This window comes from Ptychodera flava, chromosome 14 (assembly GCF_041260155.1).
Source record: "Ptychodera flava strain L36383 chromosome 14, AS_Pfla_20210202, whole genome shotgun sequence".
Lineage (NCBI taxonomy): Eukaryota > Metazoa > Hemichordata > Enteropneusta > Ptychoderidae > Ptychodera > Ptychodera flava.
The window spans coordinates 32,274,323-32,288,382 of NC_091941.1; the positions used below are offsets into that span (position 1 = coordinate 32,274,323).

Sequence of the window (14,060 nt, forward strand, 5' to 3'; positions counted from 1 at the left end):
ATATGCACGTCACTACATAGCCTACGTTGCCTACTTTGCAGCGGTAAGATGAATTTACCGGATGATTGAAAGAGTAGGCAATTAGAACAATCGGCTCAGAGGAAAGGTTGCCGTTAGTGACACCAGAAACAAGATACAAACACAAACGTGAAGTTTTGGAAAAAAAAGGGGAGAAGAAAGTGGAAGTAACAAGGTGTGAAATGTTCATTTGCAAGCTGACACGCAGGTGAAAGTTAGAATCACTCAGTTCTTCAGAGTGAAGGTATGTGAGTTTCAATCACATGGGAACTCAGCTTTAAAGCAAGTCCGAATCACACCTGTGACAAGTCAGAAACATGTCAGTAATAGTCACACCTGGGACAGGTGTAAATGCGAGTCGCAGTCTCGTTCTGGTTATAAAAAACAGTGACAAATGGCATCGAAAACGAGCGGAGTAAGCAGAAGTTTTAGTCACACAGTGCCAATGTATGTTAGAAAACTGATATTAACACTGCTCGCCTTTAAGCATGTGTCGGCTAGAAGATATTTCATTCTACGTCCATCAGGTTTATCTGCAAGACATGGGGTAATGATGAGGTAGATACAGATGGACAAATCTTGTTGTGTTCATTTGATCAACACAGTTCCGTGGGTGGAAGTGTTCACAGAGAGGCTATATAAGACCAAATGGACCCAGTATTTGCATCTGAGAAATCTGCGACAATTTGGCATAAGATAAGACTCCCGATTAGATTGACTGATGAGTGTATTGAAAGTACAGGGAGAGTGATATTCACTGGCACTACTACACAGACTTCACATCATCACACTTAAACATAGGTCAATACACGACACACCAAAACAGAAAGATGCAGAGTGACTGTAATTCTTGGAACATCATATTGATTTTAATACTGCAATGAATAATGAGCATACTTTTTCTAGTTGATAAGAATCATTTGGTTTAATAAACCAGGTTTCCCAATATAATGCTTATTTCAAGTGCACAAGAGACGTGGTTTTCAAGGAGTTCTAGTACAGCAAAATCAACCCTCTAGCAAGTGCTTACAAGGATGAAAATACTAGCTGTACAAGTGTCAGATTTAACATGTGTAGATATCTGTAATTATTTGCTCTGGTGTCCTCAAATTAAATAAGCTGTATTAGGTTTAAATTTGTCAGGAAAAGCGAGCTTTCAGATTTTTTGGGGGGAGGAAGAGTTTCAGAAGCTGTGCATGTTGCATATATGTGCCGTATACTTCTGTAATGAAGGCTGCTACTACAACAGCAATGTCCTACGGTTTAAAGTTGAGTGACATGAAAAGATGAGACATGCTCGACTGGTTTTATCAGTCAGAACGGCAAACTGCCTGGAGAGAAATTGATTCTGAATTACGGGAGTCTCTGTGTACATGGAGAGTCAAGGTGACAGGGAGGGTGTTAATTGAGACATCTTAGCTTCCAGTTATGCTACCGTAAAGGCATCCCAAGACAATATTCTGGTTTGGATACTAATTAGCCACTTAAGAGATTTCTTACAGGTTTCTAATCCGAGAACTTTGCGCCTAAAAGTATTGCGTACCAAAATCAAGAGAAAACTATGCATGATCGCCAGACCGCCCAAGGATATGGAGAGTTAGTGACATCACTTGACTTGTGTGTTCAAGCAGAATTCAATATTTCATTACTGCCTCGCCCCCAAAAGTCATCCTGTAGGAGATAAGTGATCTTGCAAACGAGTATGGATTATTCCGATATGGCATGCAAAGATCAGATTCAAGTAAAGAAAAGATTTCAAAAACTTTCCTGAGTTTCTCTGGATTCTGAACTTGCTTATGTAACAATTTCATGATGTGAATAATACTTAATGTTAGACTTGAGAAGTAGAATTATAAAATTCCTAATATTAACAAATTTGCTATTCCCAATCGAAAATTTGCTCCGCTGCATCTTCTGTGTTTAAACATACACTTTTTGATGCTTCAAAATTCTAGACCTTTGTAACTCAGATAGCAAACCATTCCCAAAGTGATGGCTAGCCTAATTTTGTGTTTTTGGCCACACTTCTCTGAATTTTAAAATTAAAGTGTGTTTCTCACATCACAATTGTTGGTACCTTCAAGGCCTCCCACTAGATAGAGATCAATGTTACACTACACATGGCTTAACAATTTGCCATCACAAAAGAAAGTCTCTTAACTGAACAACAACAGTTTCTTATTGTATTTGAGTAGTTTTCAGTACATCCATAAAAGAAAGTAAAATCAGAATTAAAAAGTTCTGTATACACTAAAACAATGTTGAAAAGGCATCACATATCCTATAATGCCGTATCATATTATATTAAGTCATATCTTGCGTGATATTTTTTTCAAAAAACTGATGAAGCTTACAATAATGTTATGTATTAATAATAAAATATCAAGATGACATCAAAGGTAGGTAGTGGCATGTAGAAGTATGATTAATATCGATGGCAGAAGACAGTGAAACTGGAGTGATGATATACACTACATGTACATGTATAGAGAATAAACTGTCAATGTTTTAGATTGCTATTGGTATTAATGTTGTCAAAAATATCTGCAAAAATGTCCCAAAGTTTCCTCATGATTTCAGACTGCTGGCCACAAAAATTATTGCAAACCACTCTGGTCTTTCAGGATAAATTTCAAAGACTAAAGTTTTTTCTTCACTTTTAGGTTTCTGGTAATCTACGATCTACACGACACAAGCTGTAGAAGTTTGACCAGTAGACATAATGGTCTACTTCCACTCCTTTACACTGATAATTCTAGTTTTCATATTACCATGTCTGGTTGAAGTATCAAAATGACAGCAATTTAGCTAGTAAATCTTGCTCCATGTTTTGCATAATACACATTTAATTCATGTTGTAAATTTCCCAGCTGACAGTTTTCACATGCACACATACTGTCCCATAAACCCATTGGACAGAAACCTATTATAAACATTATTTTTGTTACAATTTTCCCTCCTAGTTTATTAGGGTATTCACCTTCCTGTTAAAGCTTCTTGAAAGATTTTTTTGTCAATTGTCCTCAAAAGAAATAATACAATGTAAAAGGTGAAACTGTAGCAAATCTCAGAAAAGTAATATGAAACAGAAGAAGGGTTGTACGGGATACAATGTGAGGCAATAACAAACCAACTCTCTGTAATGGGTGGCTGACTTAAAATGTGTTTCACTCTTTATAAGGATGTAGGCTTTTTTCTTAACTAAAAGTAGTGATGATTTTTCAAAAAAAGCAACCTTTGACTGTTTTATCCACTTCCATTGTCTTTCTCATTGTCTTTCTCAACATCATGAAAATAACTTTTATGAGCATAACACCAGAAACAATATCTAGCAATTGTAGCGACACATTTCAAGGGAAGTGTAGACTTTTTGTAATCATCTTGATGCATAACCTTGTGAAAATCTCTGACATCAACGTCATGCATTGTGTTGCCAGATAAGAGCTTTTAGTTGTAGATGAAGAGAGGAAAATGAACAAATTATTTGTTTTTTACTGGGGCAAAGTGACAACCATGGAATGAATAATTTCCATGTCTGCGCACAATTCTTCATGCAATATTGAACAAATGGTCCGTGTACATATTGCATAGGGGTCTGTCGTGACATCGCTATCAGCCAACATGAAAATAAATATTAAAAGAGCATGTGGCTATAGGTCAGTAATTTCAGACCAAGCGTATTGATGAATGGAGACATGCTGTCCTGACACTGAAAATTCATACTCCTGCATGATTGAACTCTGAGAATGCTTTGACATTTCACTTTTGATGAAAGGGGAAAAAGCTTCCCATCATTTAAAACCGCTAAAAAAATGATGAAAGAAAGAAAGACGTGATATTGTATCCTTTGTTGATCCATTTATCAACTTTGAGGGGAAAGTCATAGAGATTTAACTCTACAACTGTTGTGATTACTTGCTTTGTCAACCTTTTAGGATTTTCAATGTTAGATATTCTTAATCTTGGAAATTAAGACTTCCTAATGCAGGTGGGAAGAAAATTGAAGTGGATTTTCTGGAAGCTGCACTATTGAAAAATTAAAGAAAACTGAAAAATCACAGTTGTTTGCACAGAGGCAATATACTGAAAGGTGCATGCAAGATGCATGAGTAATATTGTTACAATGCAACTATTAATATCAATTTAGATATTCTGTGATCTTCTGATGATTTATTTGCAAAAATGTTGTTGCATGGACAGTTCTTATCATCATACTGTTGAACAGTCAACTTGGATTTAGGTCTACATCTCAACAAATACTGGTGAAAAACTTAGGAAACTTCCAGCGGAATCTTGTTCTGATTCAGTGGATTTTACAACTCTGAATCAGGATCTGAGTGATGACCACAACCCAGTCAGATGATTCAAACGATAGATCCATTTTAATCAAGGAAGTCTCAAAACAGTGTGGCCAAACATCCCACCACTTCCTGTCCTTAATCAGAAATTCATGGATGGATGTCTTTGCAGCGACAAAAGGCTATCACTTCTCGAATGGGTAGGCTCTTTTGTAGAAATCCTGTGACTAAATTGCTAAAATTTAAATAAAAGCACCTCTCACAAATCAAAATACAACCAAAGTGCGGTTGTACAAATTGACCTCTCCCATTCTGTGACACTGGTTTTTTATTCACCAAGTCAGACTTCACATCCAGCCCTAAATGTCTTATTCTCGTCTTTGTGTTTCTTTGTTTCTAAGGCTACTAGCCACACAAACACCTAATCCACTTTCCACAGTGACGGCATAACACTAATAAATATGTGAAGTGTTAAGATAAATCCAGTTTCCCGAAAAAAGGGATTTAGCTTTCTAGTCAGACTCAGTTGACTGCTCAAACTAAGTCTCTAAATTACAAGTGCCTTCCCTATTTGCAAAAAAACAATCACATTTACAATGGGTAATGGCGAATCCCGTCCATCAATCAATATACACGGGAGGAAAATGTGTGAAAACGTAATGAAACAGTCATTTTAACACAAAGTGCAAACAAACTATATTCTGACTGCTCTTTGGGTCTGATCTGATGACCACTTTCCAGCATTAATGTTGGTTTACCTCACAGAGGCACTGAATCCCGATTCTCTTTGTGATAGCAGCAGCATTAATTGCTGTACAAGTTGCTATGGTTACTTCAGTCAAAGAGTCCGCAACTGAAGAGGATATTCCCTCACACCACTTATCCTGGGTTTTTTTTTTTGACTCATTTTAAACAATATACTTCAAAAGTAGCAATCCATGAATTTTCAACATGTTCTTTTTTTAATAATTGCATTATTGTTTTATCTGGGTTATGAATACTTGGTCTGTCTAATTTGTTAGTGGTGTGCTTCGGACAAGTTTTATACTTAAACTTTGCTGTCTTTTTTTGTTTGCAATCAGCACTGCTATGCATTAACCATGACATTATTGCCATGCCCACACACCGAGTTTGTAATAGTTATCACGGTAACTTTCAGATGTATTTGTGAAGGATGTCTGGTTTGAAGTCTGTACTATGTACAATTGCAGTGCTTTGAGTTCTAGGGCATGGAATTTGTATATACTGCAGCCTTACCAAGCTGGTATTGTGATACTTATTGCTAAGATTTCATGATCTGTTCTGGAAAATCACAAGGAATATAAAGAATGTACAAGTCTTGAAATACTTGCAATCACCATATATACTGCTTTTTTTGCTGTCTTGGCCTGTCAGGAAAATGATAATTTGCAAACAGAGAACATTTCAAGTTAACCTGAGGACAAATATGCTTTATTCTTTTCCTCTGTATTTTCCTTGTTCCAAGAATCAACCAAACATTGCATAAAGAACTGTACAAAATATTCCTTTCTGAAAGTGTCATCGGTAATTTGCAATTTGAATTGAAGGAGAGATAATTGTCAAAAGTGCCCTTTTTGCCGTTCCTTTTTTCCCTGTTCAGAAAGTGGAATGCTTTTTGTGAGTTCCTGCATTTTCTGATAATATTCAGCAGGAGAGTGTGTGAAGTGATCTGTGCTGCAAAGTGTTGGTGTGAACTTTCCCTTCATGAAAAACCCTATACTGATATTGATCAACATTAAGAAATATAGCAGTTTGATGACCAGACGTAGAGTTGGAGCAAGCCTCGGCAACTTGCTAAGTAAGGTCTAAATGAATGCTATTAGTTAAGTTGGCAGCTAGCGAAATGACTATCAAATCCATCGTAATTAAATTTGAGTAAATAACTGGTATTTCTGTCTTTCTCTGGTTCATCAGTCAATCTATCAAGAAAAAGCCAATTGCGAACTGTGAAAAGGTAGTGACAATTGTGCCAATCAACAACTAGCTGCAGGAAATCGGCGATGTAGAAGCAATAATTTGAACTGTGAATCACTCTTCATTTACCAGTCACTCAATTTTCATTTTGCACAACTAAGGACACTCTTGTTTTGTTTTGCTTTCTTTCACTGACATCAAACTTAATTAAACTAAAAAGTCGAAGGTGAAACATTTTTTGCCTCCAAGCATTCAAACATTAAGATGTATGGTTCAGGGTGTTGACTTCATATCAAAATAATTCTGTTAAAATCGATGAATTAAAGTTAAGTGATTAATTCCAAAGGAGAAAACAGCTTAACACCTTTGAAAATTGACATAAAATATGTAACTTTTATCAGTTTCATTGCCAACACTCATACAGTCCAGTTAATTCAGTTTATATGAAGTTTGATCTCTTCAATAAATGAATGTTAACTCATCACAGCTCTCCTCTAAGCCTACACCCTATGCTCAAGATATAACAAAGGACAGTACTACACCAGTACATAGAAAACGCATTGCGGAGATAGACTGAAAACTTGCTTGAAGCTAAATTCCATATTACATTGGACAACATGTAGGGTTCAGTTAATAAAACTTTCATCTTCACCCTCCACTCTGAACGGGACCTGACCTGTTCATTCAAAATAAAATACTGTATGCAGGAAACCTTCCTTTGGCAAAGAGAGTTAAAATATAATACAATATAGCAAGTGTTAATGCTGTAATAATTCCATTATGTTTTGTCAACTTATCAAAGATGATGTTTAAATGTTACTTACTTTTTGAATTCAGGTTGACAATGTAAAAAATGAAACAGAAAATCACAAGGCAGAGGGGGAAAAGATTAACGGATAGGTTTATGAGCCAGACAAATATGATAAATGCCCTACTGAAATATCTGTCTGAGGTTTCTCATACAATGCCTGTAACCATAGACATTAAGAATGGAGTGCAGATGGATAGCTATTTCAGCTTCATAGGAATGCCTGTGATGTTTGTTGTGGTTGCAGATCGGCAATTCCAGACATTTGAGAACAGACTATACTTTTTGAATTTATTGATTCCATACCATGTATTGATATACTATGAACATATTTAGAAGCAGAAGCTTGTTCACATCATTCTGTGCACAGATATAGAGAAATATGACATCAAATCAATTCCAGCAATCGTTTCCATTCAAGGCAAGTTTCCATTCAAGGCAAGTAAATAGCCAGGTCCAAGAAACAACAAACACAACAGCAACAACAACAAAAACACTGAAAAAAATACTTTTTGAATTTATTGATTCCATACCATGTATTGATATACTATGAACATATTTAGAAGCAGAAGCTTGTTCACATCATTGTGTGCACAGATATAGAGAAATATGACATCAAATCAATTCCAGCAATCGTTTCCATTCAAGGCAAGTAAATGACCAGGTCCAAGAAACAACAAACACAACACAAGAACAACAAAAACACTGAAAAAAATCGATTTTGCAATCTCAAACCACTAGTTAAGTGGTGGTACCAGGTGTCCAGAATGGGTAAACATACTCTGCTGGCATGTTACACCCGTCAAGATTGACCTAAAGTGACAAATAAAGTAGTTGCATGGTAATTCAGCTAGTTGCCAAATTACTATTGTGAGTCAAAGCCAGGAATACTGTCTCTCATCATCTGAGTAACAGATTTGTCATATTTTGATGTAAGATCTCCATATCTACCACAGAACTTATTACATGTATGTCTACAGAATATGAGGTACTGAAGACTATGGAATATTATAAGTTTTTTTAAATTTGTTTTAATTACTTATTAAATCGGTAGCTTGGAGGAATATTCAGAATGTTGTTTGTTGTTCTATAATTTTTTGTTTTCTTTCCTTTTGGTGTGTTATTCTTTCCTTCATTGTCAACTTCAAGAAATGTATGTCTTGTATTTTTTGTGATGCATAGCATTTATCCATTTTCAGTCCATTTTGATGTATCTCAACCCTCATCTCAACCCTCAAGTTTTAAAACCTAAGGAGTTTGATAACATCGAGATTAATAAATAAAGATGAATAATAATATAAACCTGCAAGAGAACATAGAGCATGTTAAAATTAGCAAAAACTACCTAGCTCTTCAAGTTACTTTTTATATACAAAAGCAGACAAGACAGGTCATTTTGTTAGATACATTAACTCAACCTCTGGCAGGCATGCAGTACTATTTGGAACAAAGCAACTTCTTTTTTCTTAATGCCAGGTAGTAGGCTTAGGTACCATTATGTTGATGTGTATGTATCTTCACACTTTTGTTTTTGTCGACAATTGAATAATATTATTTTACCAGGTTCTGTGCTTGAACCATTCCTGGCAGTGGAGAGGTGGAGAAACTGGTACTGCACATTAAAAGATTGAAATTTGAATGCTTGTAATCAACAACACTTGGGTACTGATACAAAATCTGGCATGCACACAATTGTTATTGGTGTTAATTACAGTATCATGGAAATCCGTGTTAAAAATACCTAGTTGAATTGACCCAGCAGCAATGAGCTGCTTAAAATGAATGAGTCCGGATCAATGGCTTAACTCTTCAACTTAGTCATGACCTGCAGATGCAGTGATTGGAATTTGAAATTCCGTAACTTGTATCAGTGGCCGGATGTTGTTTTCTTGTGCTACGGCATTTGGATGAAGATTCTGTCACCAGCCGAGTGTGAAGTGAACGTTTGTTTCCACATGTGTTGGCACACCTGTGTTTGACGCACTGCTTGGCCAGGATCAACTTCCATATCAGTCTGCCATTACTGCCTCACTGACGTTTTGTTTTTAAAAATTAAACTGATTTATCAATTGGTTCAAGGAATTTTTAAGAAGAGTGCACACATTCAAGTACTCTTTGCTTTTCTTCAACAAATTTTGTATCCTTGTAGAGAGTAAATCCAGGTGGAATTTTGTGACTTTTCCAGTCAAATACTAGTCAGTTAAGGTGTTTGTACTTTCATTGATAACAGTAGAGTTGATTACTCAGAATATCCTGGAGTACCATAAATCTAACTACATTAATCCAAACATGCCACTTTTACCATCACTTTTCAAAAATTGACTCAAGGCTCATCGTTTAAAGTTTACTGATGTTTTTAAATCATTTTGAATTAGTTTGGACCTTCTTTTGCATAAGTTTTGATCTTCCTATCCTATTCTGAAAATATTTTGTATAATTATTTTCATTATTCAAAACTTTTCGTATTATGCCAAGATTGTATTCATCACCAAAGTCAAATGAAATACAAAGGCTGCACAAACAGATTATATTACAATTAGAATGTATCTGTATTACTAATAAAGCATTGGAATAACTTTCTCATTAAATTTTTTAAAGTAATCATTGTCAACATTTTTAGAATGTTGCCTGTCTCATTGTCAACAGTTTTAAAATGTTGCCTTTTTCATTGTCATCAGTTTTAAAATGTTGCCTTTTTCATTGTCAACAGTTTTAAAATGTTGCCTTTTTCATTGTCATCAGTTTTAAAATGTCTATTTCATTGTCATCAGTTTTAAAATGTTGCCTATTTTATTGTCATCAGTTTTAAAATGTTGCCTATTTCATTGTCATCAGTTTTAAAATGTTGCCTATTTTATTGTCATCCGTTTTAAAATGTTGCCTATTTTATGCCTATTTTATTGTCATCCGTTTTAAAATGTTGCCTATTTTATTGTCATCAGTTTTAAAATGTTGCCTATTTTATTGTCATCAGTTTTAAAATGTTGCCTTTTTCATTGTCAACAGTTGTAAAATGTTGCCTCTTTCAATGTCATCAGTTTTAAAATGTCTATTTCATTGTCATCAGTTTTAACATGTTGCCTATTTTATTGTCATCAGTTTTAAAATGTTGCCTATTTCATTGTCATCAGTTTTAAAATGTTGCCTATTTTATTGTCATCAGTTTTTAAAATGTTGCTTATTTCATCACTTTTAAAATGATGTTTATTTCTGTTTTTTCCAGTCTCTGGATGGATTCCTATTTGCATTGACGAGTGATGGCAGATTTCTCTATGTTTCAGAAACTGTTTCTATCTACTTAGGCTTATCACAGGTGAGTGACCAAAAACATTCCAAAAATATAGGCATGCGCTTCGATGTCAGTTTTCTATGTTTTTAGTTCTCACTGTTATCTCTCAGAATAAAGTTGCAGTTCGTTTCATCACTGAGGGGTCAATGGGATTTCATTGCTAAAACAGACAGAACCTGTGATGAACTTTTCATGTATTTTGAATTGAAATGATATCATTTCTGTAGGAAAAATTAAAAGACAACCACAGTCAGTTTTAGTAGCTTCGAGTTGCCCCACCTTGTAGTTGTGAACATCTTGTACTGTTTCCAAATTTCGCCAAAGATGAATATTAGGTGGTAAAATGCCATTCTAATGATAATTTGACAGTCGAAGCATACCGACTGGGTGAACAACAGTATTAGTGAAACTTAGCTTTCACAAATGTACATGTATATCCATACTCTGCTGCTTTTGCATTATAGCAAGAAAAGGGACAAAAAAGTAAACATGGACTTGTGCATATTCATCCAAAAGAGAGAAGCATGCATCTTTAGTTGATTTCAAGAGATAATTAAATGAGCAGTACGGCAGCTAAAAAAAGATAATTATCGTTGAAGAACTGCAAGGCTATATCAATAATGAAAATGCAAAAATGACATATGAGATCAGTGGCCATCAATACCATTGATTCTACTATTCCCTAGCTTTAATATTGTTGACTCAGTAATTCTCTGCTAAATTGACCTGGGCTTCATATATCCACAATAAATGGATAATCCATCGCCCTCAGGCAGTGAAATCTTAAATTATGGCTTTAATATCTCCTAAAATGCTTGACTATTGACATGATAGGGGGTAATCTACCTGGGGTGACATGCTTTCATATGGATAGATTTCATATTGCATCTATATTTAAATAGCACATTTAGCTTACAGGTACTGGTGAAAAGTCAGTGGCAGAAGTGCCCGTGATTTGTGAAACAGACGCGCACTCCTGCTGTTATGGCAGAGGGCTCAGTGATCCATAGTGTCAGCAGACACAACCTCGTAAAGATCTCTCCATGTATAAAATGAGTGTGGATGTGCGAATGCTCCCGGTATGTGTGTGGTGCATTTGTGTATAAAATGCTGCAGCGGTAAAATATGTTAATAAGGATTTTGTACGCTAATTGTCTTGAACAGATAACATCAGGGCAGAATTCTGAAAATTTTAATCTATATTCCCAGGAGATTTAACAAAGCAGAGAAACTACCATACAAAAATGTTATGTCTTCAGACCAGAAATATATATTGGAAACCAATGTTTTATTTATGAGCTCTGAGTAGCAAACCAAAAAATTTCTCAGATTTTGGCAAAATGGTTCATTTCGTGGAGACGGATAATTTACAACATTACAGGGGGGTATATGTATTGGCGGAGCAATGAGCTCCATAACCCTGTGGTACGATTACACTCATACTGTTTGCTCAATAGGGATTCTAAGTGAAAACATCATTCTCAGTACAGAAAGGCTATAATTTACTGGATATCTCCACAACAGTAAAGCGTCCGCCCTTTTTTTCCCTTTACACGTGGCTGGAACTATCAACCTTTGTCCAACTAATATGCCTAGCTATTCTGCTGTTTCAATAAGCCCGGCATTGAGAGTAATTGAGCCAAAGAAATAACATTGGGGACTAAATTTGGCTTTTATACTTTATTTTGGCATCTGAATAACGTGACTTTACCTTTTGTTGGAGTTGACAAAATGGGGAAATTATAATAACATTTTAGGTGCCAAGTGTTCCAATGTCTTTTTCCCTCTTTGTAGCGACCAACTTGCTTTGCCTGAAACTATCTGCAGACAAAGACACGGTTCAAGCATTATTAACGTTTAATAAAATGTGCACATTTTTGGATAATCAAACAAAATTGCACATCTGAAGTGAAGTGGTGGTGTATTAAAAAAGTATATAAGACAAACTCTAAAAAGGATATTTTCCCAATTACTTTATCAATTGAAATTCTAAGATCCCTCCAAAATTATGGGTGACAAAATTGATGAATTAAGTAGTCAAAAAAGCTGAGATTATCTGCTGTTAGAAGTTTGGAACACTCTCATGCTTGGAAAGAACTGAAAAGTTAGTCTGTGATTGAAGAAAAAAAACATTTTGTTTGAAAAACAATTTATTGAGAAAAGGTGAATGGACTGAAAAGTGGTGATTACTGAGAGTTCTATGATTGAATAAGGAACCATACATGTACCTACTGGTATGAGCAGATGTATATATGACTGATCTGACGTAGAGATAAGAATATAGTATCAAAAGATACAATGATAAAAACCCCGATAGAGATTCCCTCTGAAAATAGACATCCAATAAATGGTTGGCAGGCTTGATAGATTACAGTTGGAAAGTCTCCCCAGACAACTCCAAGAAACATGTGGCTAGCACTACTATAATGGAGGTCGAGACCCAGCTCTTGTACTTTACAAATTTCACTCTATGATAAATATGAAAATGATGTCTTAATGAAAGTGAAGGCAGAGATGGTAGCTTTTCCGGGTGATAATAGTGTAGAAGATCAAAGAGGAAGGGAATTAGCTAGCTTTAATTATAGGTCAGCGGGTCAAAGCACTAGAATGATACTTAACTGGAGAGGGATACCTCAGATTGATAGAAAGGAGAGTGCCGAGATAGTGACGCTGAAGTAAAGCGAGTCTGCTTGTGCATTAAGATGTTTACAAGGAAGTCCTTAGTGTATAGGTCAGTGCAGGGGGCAGCCCTGAGAGCAGTCCTATCATATTATGTTGGGACCAATCTTTACAGAGGCAGGTCTGCAGAGAGCTGAATCAAAGGGACCCGACTGGGCTTGAGGGATTGTAACTGTTCCCCTGTCTGGCTAAAAGTCTTCCAAGACTGATAAGTGAGCCAAAATTAGTGTAATTACATTAATTATGAAGACAAACAATCAGTGTTGATAATGATTCCCCTGTGAGCGTTTGTAGTAATGACTAGTAATTGAAAAAGGATGAATTTCAGGATAGTTGGAATGGAAAGTGATAGCTTGGGAGGGGCAAAACACAATCTCCTTGGAATTCTGTGATTTTTTTTTCATTCACTGGTAGACATTTTACTGGCGATCACATGAAAGCCCTTGAAGAGTGAGGCTTTTTATCCCACAATGGAAGCTGCTTTAGCGTTCTAATGGAATGGTCTTTTATACACTGGTGGTTCAATCTGGTTAAAAGTGGAACTGAAATGAGGCGAGAAGCCCTGGCACAGACAATACACACATCCTGTGACATATTAAAACCGCTATAATTTTCGGTTGACTCAAACTTCAATTTCCTGGAAAGGTGACAGAATTCAACAGACCTTTTTTTTTGCCTTCTCAAGCGTTTTGAAAGTGCGAGCGGAGCGCAAACCACAACGAACAATGTACAGGGCAGTTATACAAGTGGTGAGGTAATAGTCACCATGCCAACAAAACTCATTTCTATCACCCAAGGGTGGATGTAGAGCCTTTGGAAGCTGGCATGGCTCCGTTTCTACCCACTGTGCCCTGGCTTTGCCTGCCCTTTACATGTAAAAATCAGGGGGATCAGTACGCTTGATGCTTTCCAGTATATTCCAAGATTTCATGCCTGACTAAGGGATACTGTCTGCGACAACTTTTTATTCCAAGTAATCAAGGATCAGCAAATCAAGTTGATTAGACATGCCTGACAGAAACCAACCTTGCCT

The 14,060-nt window shown here is 35.9% G+C and overlaps 2 protein-coding genes across 10 annotated transcripts in view; one reads left to right on the plus strand and one right to left on the minus strand.

Moving 5' to 3' along the window:
- LOC139150200 (neuronal PAS domain-containing protein 3-like) overlaps positions 1-14,060 on the plus strand; it is a 138,357-nt gene that overhangs the window by 98,840 nt on the left and 25,457 nt on the right. For all 9 annotated transcript variants that reach the window (XM_070722412.1, XM_070722419.1, XM_070722416.1 and 6 more), the window contains one exon: positions 10,283-10,372. In XM_070722412.1, the coding sequence (XP_070578513.1) occupies positions 10,283-10,372 (90 nt within the window). The remainder of the gene's footprint in view (positions 1-10,282; positions 10,373-14,060) is intronic.
- The window catches only part of LOC139150202 (egl nine homolog 1-like), a 227,996-nt gene that overhangs the window by 75,748 nt on the left and 138,188 nt on the right, over positions 1-14,060 (minus strand).